The sequence below is a fragment of the Toxotes jaculatrix genome, chromosome 13, assembly GCF_017976425.1.
Source record: "Toxotes jaculatrix isolate fToxJac2 chromosome 13, fToxJac2.pri, whole genome shotgun sequence".
Taxonomy (NCBI): Eukaryota; Metazoa; Chordata; class Actinopteri; family Toxotidae; genus Toxotes; species Toxotes jaculatrix.
This window is the reverse complement of record NC_054406.1, coordinates 12,608,846-12,621,150: the sequence shown is the minus strand read 5'-3', so window position 1 is coordinate 12,621,150 and position 12,305 is coordinate 12,608,846. Positions and strand designations below refer to the sequence as shown.

General features: G+C 45.3%; 1 protein-coding gene across 1 annotated transcript; it reads right to left on the bottom strand.

Moving 5' to 3' along the window:
• Window positions 1-475: 475 nt before the first annotated feature.
• On the bottom strand, window positions 476-12,014 carry si:ch73-345f18.3. The gene is made up of 4 exons (XM_041053770.1): window positions 11,877-12,014; window positions 2,580-2,658; window positions 2,227-2,442; window positions 476-2,100 (listed from the first exon to the last, which is right to left on the bottom strand). Exons 1-4 carry the CDS (start codon window positions 11,928-11,930, stop codon window positions 1,703-1,705), a joined length of 747 nt encoding a protein of 248 aa, XP_040909704.1. The 5' UTR covers window positions 11,931-12,014; the 3' UTR covers window positions 476-1,702.
• Between the last annotated feature and the right edge of the window lie 291 nt (window positions 12,015-12,305).

The window sequence follows — 12,305 nt, the reverse complement described above, 5'->3', positions numbered from 1 at the left end:
CTCCGCGGAGTGACACAACGTCTGAGCCAATGGGAAAGCGGCATAAGAATGAACTACCGCGCCCCCCAAAGTTAGAAACCAATCAAATTAGAGTCTAAGTTGCATGCTAATTCTTTCCACGATCATGAAAGGTTGTCGCTGTCAGTCGTTGCTCTTTGACAGGAGAGTAATCTATCAAAATTGCTGTTAATGAATCACATAAATAAGTAATCTGTTTATTCATAGAGGGATTATTAGGGCATGGTAAGAATATATACTTCAGCATACAAATTGCAGTTGACTGATGTTTAGGCATTAGTAATTTGCCTTTGATTCGTTTGATTAAAATACAGCATATTCACATTTTAATTATACATAATACAGTTTTCATTTTTAACCATTTTGTCGCATTAAACCGAATCTAGCCAGCGAAATTGGTTAATTTAGGTTGCATACATACACACATGATTATTTTTTTTAACAAAATTTTATTTTGCTTGTCATATTTACAAAACCATTTCACTCTGAGATTGACTCATTGTTCTTGGGTTTTACCCACCACATCCTGTACACGTTATGGCAAATTAATCTGCAAAGCTTAAGGCAAAAGCAGTACTCTAAAACTGTCTCTCTCAGATAAATAATGCATGACCACTTGACAATGACCTCTGGAACAATGGATTTTCCAAAATTAATTATCAAGATGGCATATGACCATGTGTTTGTTTGCTTTCACATTAACAGATGCTGGAAAGCTGAATCATTTTAATCAGTTGATAAATGCAATGGGGCCTTTGTGAGCAAATCTGCTCCATCTGAATATTGCAATAACCAAAGGACACAAAACAGACACAACAAACCTCAAGTTGAGTTCTCTGTTATTATAGACCGCATCCTGCCCTGTCTTGTCCTTGATGGCAATATAGAGGAAATGTACTATCCAGAGCAGTTCACAACCTGAATACTCCTGCATTTGGAAAAATCTTTCCACAAAGTGCAAAAATCCAAATGTCTAATCAGGCACAAATTTCTATATATATATTAAAAAAAAGTGACAGATTCATTATGTGGATACATGAAATTCTAGGATTTGGGGAATCTTGATCCATGAAATGATGAAATGCAATTTCTGAGAGACAGACTATATGTAAAGAATATGCATCGAAGAACAGCTGATAGAATAATAAAGTGAGTTTGCAGTGCCCCCTAATGTTAGCTGGTGAAATTACATGTTACACACAAATTTACAGTATTTCATTGTTAGTGCAAGTCTGCTACATCCATCACAGTTTTAATGAAACATTGAAAAGGTAAATACGATGGCAAGTCTTCATGTCCTTGAAAGGAACATAAAACAGGAGGCTGCAAAGCACAGTATATAGTTGGTGCCTTTAAATAGATGCATGATGTTCTGTGTGTGCATGTCTCTTTATCTGTTCTGTCACATTTCTAACATTCCTGATGTTGTTGAAGATGCTTTGATATGAATGCAGATTACTAATACTGATATCTGACAGCTTCATGCATGTTTATGAACTGACTGTTCCTGGCTTTGCGACTGGCATGTTTATCAAGAAAAAGCCTGAGCTGTAACCTTAGCCTGGCTGTGTGGCACAGTGTTTTTTTCTACCCATAAGCATCAAAGTGGGTGCATAATCTTTTTAAACATACAAAATATGTAAAATGTCATTTGTAGATTCAGAGTATTTAAAATGTACCTAAACTACATATTAGCCCCTGCAACCTGTGCAGCTTCAGTGAGGACTTCTCCAGCTCGTTGTTTGTATCCCATTGACAACTCCTTCGCCCTCCTCACTTCCTTTATGTTCTCCTCCAGGTTGTTTGTCAGTCTTCCCTGGTCCTGGTAAGATGATGCAGCCCCCTTCACTTGCTCAGCCATTTCATCCCTGCTACGGAGAAGCCAGGCAAACAGCTCTTGAAGCTTGGTACCTTTTGAGATGGTGGCTCTGGCGCTCTCAGAAGTGCCCCTCAGTTCATTCTGAGCCAACTTCAGACATGGAGGCAGGGGTTCATCCTCATGTTTGCCCTCTGACCCCACAGGGACCACACTGAGGGAGAAGTCATAGCCATTCATCTTGATGGAGACTTTGTATGTGGCTTCTGGAAGCAGAGAAAGATGGAGATAAACAGAAACAGAAAACTGAGGCAAGATAACCTGCCATCACATTGCCTGTATTCACAGTTAGTGTGGGAACTGAGTGAGTGAGTTCTGAGTGTGTCACTCACTGTATTCCTCTCTGATCGTCCCCACACAATCAGCAAAAGCCAGGGTATTGCCTTGGGCACAGTTGCAGCTCTGTCGCAGGCTGCTGATGTGTTGGACCATGGCCTCATAGTGCTCCTGCTGTTTGTTGAAGGTCTCTGCCACGTCAGAAAACCTGTGGTCCAACTCTGGCACGTCCATTCGCCTCACCACCAGCCTGCCAGTACGCCTCACGGTCTCTGCATCAGGGCAGAAAAAAATCAGAGCAGACACAGGCACACACACACAAAACATGTACGAGAGAGAGTTATCCACAACTGGAATGCATTGGAAGCGGTTTGAGGGACAGACATAAACTTTTATAGAGAGGATGTACCACTGCGTGCAGGTGGGATCTGCCTGGCTGATGCAGGTTCATTCAGGTCAGGTGGTCTGGGCTGCAGGAGAGGCTGCCTCTGAAATAGCAGAGTGGTTTTCTTTACATATAATCTTTATTTGATCATTTTATCATTATTTGTATTTGTGACAGAACAATCTAATTATGGTGATGTATATTTTCTTCTTATGACTATCATTATTAGGGCCCGAGCACCGAGTGGTGCGAAGGCCCTATTGTTTTTCTAATGTTTATTAGGGCCCGAGCACCGAGTGGTGCGAAGGCCCTATTGTAATTCTAATGTTTATTATTATTATTAGGGCCCGAGCACCGAGTGGTGCGAAGGCCCTATTGTAATTCTAATGTTTATTATTATTATTATTATTTGTCCTCCCAAACAACTGCATTTTTCAACCCCTTCCCATGCTCTAAAACGCCTGAAATTTTGCACACTCATCAGGTCTGGTGAAAAATTTGATATTTTGTGGTCGTTGTAAATGGGGGGGGCAAAATGGCTCCGCAGCGCCCCCTTGAAATTTTCAAAACCCCCCTCCCATTGGGCTTAGTTTGTCATAGGTGCATGAAAATTGGTACACATGTTGATCATACCGAGACACACCAAAAAGTCTCTTGACACCATGACCTCAACCCAACAGGAAGTCCGCCATTGTGGTCGGAAGTTGGCGATTTTGGCGAATTACACCATTGGTATGCGGACGAACTCGTGCTAGGGATTTCACCCGATCCACTTCATATTTGGTGGACCTCACCTCAAGACCATGATGATCAAAAGTTATCACAGAGTTTTCTCTAAGTTAAAGGGCGTGGCCTCTGTGGCCCGCCAAAGTTTGATGGCGTTTGGTGAATTTTCCATGACATTTTGAATGGCTCTCACGTCCACATACTTTATCCAAACATCTTCAAACTTTATGAGCGTGATGAGGGCTCTGCCCTGAACGCTTCCATATGTCAAACTCCCGCCTTACTCGTGGCATCCCCTGCTGGTAACAGGAAATGACCTATTTTTACTCTGAAGTATACTGCTCCTTAATAGTTGACACCATCGGCTTGGTTTCTGCTCTACAACCTTCCCAACTACTTGGTTAAGCTACATTATAAAGGCCGTGAAGCTGGGTGCAATGGCATCTGTGTGGCGGCGCGGCAACTGACGATCCCTCGCCGTGAAATTACGTTTGGATTTGTAATGACCTTAACCACCTCCTATGATCATAAAAATTCATACACACGTTCTTGGGGGCTGGTCCTAGACTCTGATGGAGCTTTTATAATTGGGCGGGGCAAAATGGCTCAACGGCGCCCCCTTGAAAATTTAAAATACCCCTCTCCATATGGGTTTTTTTGGAGTACGAAGATGAAAATCGGTACACATAAAGAACACTTCCAGACGCACAAAAAAGTCTCTTGCCACCATGACCTCAACCCAGCAGGAAGTCGGCCATTTTGTTTTTGGCGGCCAAATTTGAGTGCTTTCCACCATTGGTATGTGGATGAACTCGTGCTAGGGATTTCACCCGATCAACTTCATATCTGGTGGACCTCACCTCAAGACCATGATGATCAAAAGTTATAAGAGACTTTTCTCTAAGTTAAAGGGCGTGGCCTCTGTGGCTCGCCAAAGTTCGATGGCGTTTGGTGAATTTGCCATGACATTTTGAATGGCTCTCACATCCACATACTTTATCCAAACATCGTCAAACTTCATGAGCATGATGAGGGCTCTGCCCTGAACGCCTCCATATGTCAAACTCCCGCCTTACTCGTGGCGCCCCCTGCTGGTAACAGGAAATAACCTGTTTGCACTATGACGTGTACTGGGGAGAAGAGGAGAGGACATAGGAGGACTCTGGTACTCTTGGCTGCGCCGGCTGCGACTCCCGCGGGTCGCAAGGGGTGCGAGGGCCCGTCATCGCTGCTTGCAGCTTTAATTATTATTATTATTATTATTATTATTATTATTCCTCCCAAACAACTGCATTTTTCAACCCCTTCCCATGCTCTAAAACGCCTGAAATTTTGCACAGTCATCAGGTCTGGTGAAAAATTTGATATTTTGTGGTCGTTGTAAATGGGGGGGGCAAAATGGCTCCGCAGCGCCCCCTTGAAATTTTCAAAACCCCCCTCCCATTGGGCTTAGTTTGTCATAGGTGCATGAAAATTGGTACACATGTTGATCATACCGAGACACACCAAAAAGTCTCTTGACACCATGACCTCAACCCAACAGGAAGTCCGCCATTGTGGTCGGAAGTTGGCGATTTTGGCGAATTACACCATTGGTATGCGGACGAACTCGTGCTAGGGATTTCACCCGATCCACTTCATATTTGGTGGACCTCACCTCAAGACCATGATGATCAAAAGTTATCACAGAGTTTTCTCTAAGTTAAAGGGCGTGGCCTCTGTGGCCCGCCAAAGTTTGCTGGCGTTTGGTGAATTTGCCATGACATTTTGAATGGCTCTCACGTCCACATACTTTATCCAAACATCTTCAAACTTTATGAGCATGATCAGGGCTCTGCCCTGAACGCCTCCATATGTCAAACTCCCGCCTTACTCGTGGCGTCCCCTGCTGGTAACAGGAAATGACCTATTTTTACTCTGAAGTGTACTGCTCCTTAATAGTTGACACCATCGGCTTGGTTTCTGCTCTACAACCTTCCCAACTACTTGGTGAAGCTACATTATAAAGGCCGTGAAGCTGGGTGCAATGGCATCTGTGTGGCGGCGCGGCAACTGACGATCCCTCGCCGTGAAATTACGTTTGGATTTGTAATGACCTTAACCACCTCCTATGATCCTAAAAATTCATACACACGTTCTTGGGGGCTGGTCCTAGACTCTGATGGGGTTTTTGTAATTGGGCGGGGCAAAATGGCTCAACGGCGCCCCCTTGAAGATTTAAAATACCCCTCTCCATATGGGTTTTTTTGGAATACAAAGATGAAAATCAGTACACATAAAGAACACTTCGGGACGCACAAAAAAGTCTCTTGACACCATGACCTCAACCCAGCAGGAAGTCAGCCATTTTATTTTTGGCGGCCAAATTTGAGTGCTTTCCACCATTGGTATGCGGATGAACTCGTGCTAGGGATTTCACCCGATCAACTTCATATCTGGTGGACCTTACCTCAAGACCATGATGATCAAAAGTTATAACAGACTTTTCTCTAAGTTAAAGGGCGTGGCCTCTGTGGCTCGCCAAAGTTCGGTGGCGTTTGGTGAATTTGCCATGACATTTTGAATGGCTCTCACATCCACATACTTTATCCAAACATCTTCAAACTTTATGAGCATGATGAGGGCTCTGCCCTGAACGGCTCCATATGTCAAACCCCCGCCTTACTCGTGGCGCCCCCTGCTGGTAACAGGAAATAACCTGTTTGTACAATGACGTGTACTGGGTAGAAGAGGAGAGGACATAGGATGACTCTGGTACTCTTGGCTGCGCTGGCTGCAACTCCCGTGGGTTGCAAGGGGTGCGAGGGCCCGTCATCGCTGCTTGCAGCTTTAATTATTATTATTATTTGTCCTCCCAAACAACTGCATTTTTCAACCCCTTCCCATGCTCTAAAACGCCTGAAATTTTGCACACTCATCAGGTCTGGTGAAAAATTTGATATTTTGTGGTCCTTGTAAATGGGGGGGGCAAAATGGCTCCGCAGCGCCCCCTTGAAATTTTCAAAACCCCCCTCCCATTGGGCTTAGTTTGTCATAGGTGCATGAAAATTGGTACACATGTTGATCATACCGAGACACACCAAAAAGTCTCTTGACACCATGACCTCAACCCAACAGGAAGTCCGCCATTGTGGTCGGAAGTTGGCCATTTTGGCGAATTACACCATTGGTATGCGGACGAACTCGTGCTAGGGATTTCACCCGATCCACTTCATATTTGGTGGACCTCACCTCAAGACCATGATGATCAAAAGTTATCACAGAGTTTTCTCTAAGTTAAAGGGCGTGGCCTCTGTGGCCCGCCAAAGTTTGGTGGCGTTTGGTGAATTTGCCATGACATTTTGAATGGCTCTCACGTCCACATACTTTATCCAAACATCTTCAAACTTTATGAGCATGATCAGGGCTCTGCCCTGAACGCCTCCATATGTCAAACTCCCGCCTTGCTCGTGGCGTCCCCTGCTGGTAACAGGAAATGACCTATTTTTACTCTGAAGTGTACTGCTCCTTAATAGTTGACACCATCGGCTTGGTTTCTGCTCTACAACCTTCCCAACTACTTGGTGAAGCTACATTATAAAGGCCGTGAAGCTGGGTGCAATGGCATCTGTGTGGCGGCGCAGCAACTGACGATCCCTCGCCGTGAAATTACGTTTGGATTTGTAATGACCTTAACCACCTCCTATGATCCTAAAAATTCATACACACGTTCTTGGGGGCTGGTCCTAGACTCTGATGGGGTTTTTGTAATTGGGCGGGGCAAAATTCCTCAACGGCGCCCCCTTGAAGATTTAAAATACCCCTCTCCATATGGGTTTTTTTGGAATACAAAGATGAAAATCAGTACACAAAAAGAACACTTCGGGACACACAAAAAAGTCTCTTGACACCATGACCTCAACCCAGCAGGAAGTCAGCCATTTTGTTTTTGGCGGCCAAATTTGAGTGCTTTCCACCATTGGTATGCGGATGAACTCGTGCTAGGGATTTCACCCGATCAACTTCATATCTGGTGGACCTCACCTCAAGACCATGATGATCAAAAGTTATAACAGACTTTTCTCTAAGTTAAAGGGCATGGCCTCTGTGGCCCGCCAAAGTTCGGTGGCGTTTGGTGAATTTGCCATGACATTTTGAATGGCTCTCACGTCCACATACTTTATCCAAACATCTTCAAACTTTATGAGCATGATGAGGGCTCTGCCCTGAACGGCTCCATATGTCAAACTCCCGCCTTACTCGTGGCGCCCCCTGCTGGTAACAGGAAATAACCTGTTTGTACTATGACGTGTACTGGGGAGAAGAGGAGAGGACATAGGATGACTCTGGTACTCTTGGCTGCGCCGGCTGCGACTCCCGTGGGTCGCAAGGGGTATGAGGGCCCGTCATCGCTGCTTGCAGCTTTAATTATTATTATTATTATTTGTCCTCCCAAACAACTGCATTTTTCAACCCCTTCCCATGCTCTAAAACGCCTGAAATTTTGCACAGTCATCAGGTCTGGTGAAAAATTTGATATTTTGTGGTCGTTGTAAATGGGGGGGGCAAAATGGCTCCGCAGCGCCCCCTTGAAATTTTCAAAACCCCCCTCCCATTGGGCTTAGTTTGTCATAGGTGCATGAAAATTGGTACACATGTTGATCATACCGAGACACACCAAAAAGTCTCTTGACACCATGACCTCAACCCAACAGGAAGTCCGCCATTGTGGTCGGAAGTTGGCGATTTTGGCGAATTACACCATTGGTATGCGGACGAACTCGTGCTAGGGATTTCACCCGATCCACTTCATATTTGGTGGACCTCACCTCAAGACCATGATGATCAAAAGTTATCACAGAGTTTTCTCTAAGTTAAAGGGCGTGGCCTCTGTGGCCCGCCAAAGTTTGGTGGCGTTTGGTGAATTTGCCATGACATTTTGAATGGCTCTCACGTCCACATACTTTATCCAAACATCTTCAAACTTTATGAGCATGATCAGGGCTCTGCCCTGAACGCCTCCATATGTCAAACTCCCGCCTTGCTCGTGGCGTCCCCTGCTGGTAACAGGAAATGACCTATTTTTACTCTGAAGTGTACTGCTCCTTAATAGTTGACACCATCGGCTTGGTTTCTGCTCTACAACCTTCCCAACTACTTGGTGAAGCTACATTATAAAGGCCGTGAAGCTGGGTGCAATGGCATCTGTGTGGCGGCGCGGCAACTGACGATCCCTCGCCGTGAAATTACGTTTGGATTTGTAATGACCTTAACCACCTCCTATGATCCTAAAAATTCATACACACGTTCTTGGGGGCTGGTCCTAGACTCTGATGGGGTTTTTGTAATTGGGCGGGGCAAAATGGCTCAACGGCGCCCCCTTGAAGATTTAAAATACCCCTCTCCATATGGGTTTTTTTGGAATACAAAGATGAAAATCAGTACACATAAAGAACACTTCGGGACGCACAAAAAAGTCTCTTGACACCATGACCTCAACCCAGCAGGAAGTCAGCCATTTTGTTTTTGGCGGCCAAATTTGAGTGCTTTCCACCATTGGTATGCGGATGAACTCGTGCTAGGGATTTCACCCGATCGATTTCATATCTGGTGGACCTCACCTCAAGACCATGATGATCAAAAGTTATAACAGACTTTTCTCTAAGTTAAAGGGCGTGGCCTCTGTGGCTCGCCAAAGTTTGGTGGCGTTTGGTGAATTTGCCATGACATTTTGAATGGCTCTCACGTCCACATACTTTATCCAAACATCTTCAAACTTTATGAGCATGATCAGGGCTCTGCCCTGAACGCCTCCGTATGTCAAACTCCCGCCTTACTCGTGGCGTCCCCTGCTGGTAACAGGAAATGACCTATTTTTACTCTGAAGTGTACTGCTCCTTAATAGTTGACACCATCGGCTTGGTTTCTGCTCTACAACCTTCCCAACTACTTGGTGAAGCTACATTATAAAGGCCGTGAAGCTGGGTGCAATGGCATCTGTGTGGCGGTGCGGCAACTGACGATCCCTCGCCGTGAAATTACGTTTGGATTTGTAATGACCTTAACCACCTCCTATGATCATAAAAATTCATACACACGTTCTTGGGGGCTGGTCCTAGACTCTGGTGGGGTTTTTGTAATTGGGCGGGGCAAAATGGCTCAACGGCGCCCCCTTGAAGATTTAAAATACCCCTCTCCATATGGGTTTTTTTGGAATACGAAGATGAAAATCAGTACACATAAAGAACACTTCAGGACGCACAAAAAAGTCTCTTGACACCATGACCTCAACCCAGCAGGAAGTCGACCATTTTGTTTTTGGCGGCCAAATTTCACTGCTTTCCACCACTGGTATGCGGATGAACTCGTGCTAGGGATTTCACCCGATCAACTTCATATCTGGTGGACCTCACCTCAAGACCATGATGATCAAAAGTTATAAGAGACTTTTCTCTAAGTTAAAGGGCGTGGCCTCTGTGGCTCGCCAAAGTTCGATGGCGTTTGGTGAATTTGCCATGACATTTTGAATGGCTCTCACATCCACATACTTTATCCAAACATCGTCAAACTTCATGAGCATGATGAGGGCTCTGCCCTGAACGCCTCCATATGTCAAACTCCCGCCTTACTCGTGGCGCCCCCTGCTGGTAACAGGAAATAACCTGTTTGTACTATGACGTGTACTGGGGAGAAGAGGAGAGGACATAGGAGGACTCTGGTACTCTTGGCTGCACCGGCTGCGACTCCCGCGGGTCGCAAGGGGTGCGAGGGCCCGTCATCGCTGCTTGCAGCTTTAATTATTATTATTATTATTATTATTATTATTCCTCCCAAACAACTGCATTTTTCAACCCCTTCCCATGCTCTAAAACGCCTGAAATTTTGCACACTCATCAGGTCTGGTGAAAAATTTGATATTTTGTGGTCGTTGTAAATGGGGGGGGCCAAATGGCTCCGCAGCGCCCCCTTGAAATTTTCAAAACCCCCCTCCCATTGGGCTTAGTTTGTCATAGGTGCATGAAAATTGGTACACATGTTGATCATACCGAGACACACCAAAAAGTCTCTTGACACCATGACCTCAACCCAACAGGAAGTCCGCCATTGTGGTCGGAAGTTGGCCATTTTGGCGAATTACACCATTGGTATGCGGACGAACTCGTGCTAGGGATTTCACCCGATCCACTTCATATTTGGTGGACCTCACCTCAAGACCATGATGATCAAAAGTTATTCAAGGCTTTTCTCTAAGTTAAAGGGCGTGGCCTCTGTGGCCCGCCAAAGTTTGATGGCGTTTGGTGAATTTTCCATGACATTTTGAATGGCTCTCACGTCCACATACTTTATCCAAACATCTTCAAACTTCATGAGCTTGATCAGGGCTCTGCCCTGAACGCCTCCATATGTCAAACTCCCGCCTTACTCGTGGCGTCCCCTGCTGGTAACAGGAAATGACCTATTCTTACTCTGAAGTGTACTGCTCCTTAATAGTTGACACCATCGGCTTGGTTTCTGCTCTACAACCTTCCCAACTACTTGGTGAAGCTACATTATAAAGGCCGTGAAGCTGGGTGCAATGGCATCTGTGTGGCGGCGCGGCAACTGACGATCCCTCGCCGTGAAATTACGTTTGGATTTGTAATGACCTTAACCACCTCCTATGATCCTAAAAATTCATACACACGTTCTTGGGGGCTGGTCCTAGACTCTGATGGGGTTTTTGTAATTGGGCGGGGCAAAATGGCTCAACGGCGCCCCCTTGAAGATTTAAAATACCCCTCTCCATATGGGTTTTTTTGGAGTATGAAGATGAAAATCGGTACACATAAAGAACACTTCCAGACGCAAAAAAAAGTCTCTTGACACCATGACCTCAACCCAGCAGGAAGTCGACCATTTTGTTTTTGGCGGCCAAATTTCACTGCTTTCCACCACTGGTATGCGGATGAACTCGTGCTAGGGATTTCACCCGATCAACTTCATATCTGGTGGACCTCACCTCAAGACCATGATGATCAAAAGTTATAAGAGACTTTTCTCTAAGTTAAAGGGCGTGGCCTCTGTGGCTCGCCAAAGTTCGATGGCGTTTGGTGAATTTGCCATGACATTTTGAATGGCTCTCACATCCACATACTTTATCCAAACATCGTCAAACTTCATGAGCATGATGAGGGCTCTGCCCTGAACGGCTCCATATGTCAAACTCCCGCCTTACTCGTGGCGCCCCCTGCTGGTAACAGGAAATAACCTGTTTGTACTATGACGTGTACTGGGGAGAAGAGGAGAGGACATAGGAGGACTCTGGTACTCTTGGCTGCGCCGGCTGCGACTCCCGCGGGTCGCAAGGGGTGCGAGGGCCCGTCATCGCTGCTTGCAGCTTTAATTATTATTGTTGTTGGCTGACAACACTTCCAAGGACTTCTGTGTAACACGCTTCAGATACATGAAAGGTTTATAATGGGAGTAGTCCCCGCCATTCTGATATGAAAGTAGGTAGTAGTGGTACAGTAATGGATTAATCCAGTAAGTTCACCGAAGCAAATCAGTCAAGTGTCTCGTCTGAACTCGACGGAAGACACCATACCATCTCAAACTCAGTACAGCGTAATCACATACCTCATTCGCGGAGTTTTCACTGGAGAAGCAGGAACAGCAGAGAAAACGAAGCATTTTCTGCAGCTCCGGCGTCTGTCAATTTGTTTTCAGGTCACTTATTTCTGACAATTTGCAGTCCACATTCCGAGTGACGTCAGCGTCATGTGATTTGTGAATAACTTTTCTTCCTCGTTATTTTGTTGAGGTTCCTGTACAGGTAGTATGAGGGTAACTGATCGACAGGTGCACCCAGGTGCATGAGGCAAACAAGCGTGCGGCTGTCGACATTAGCTGTATCTATACTTATACTTACTGTTAATGTAAATAAATCTGATATTCCAGGGGATGCATATTACTAAACTGTTTTTGTGTGTATCACAGATCTACAAACTGTGTTTCAGAGTAAATCTGCGGCGCGTTCCTGCGTGTCAATGCGTTGTGTTTGTCACG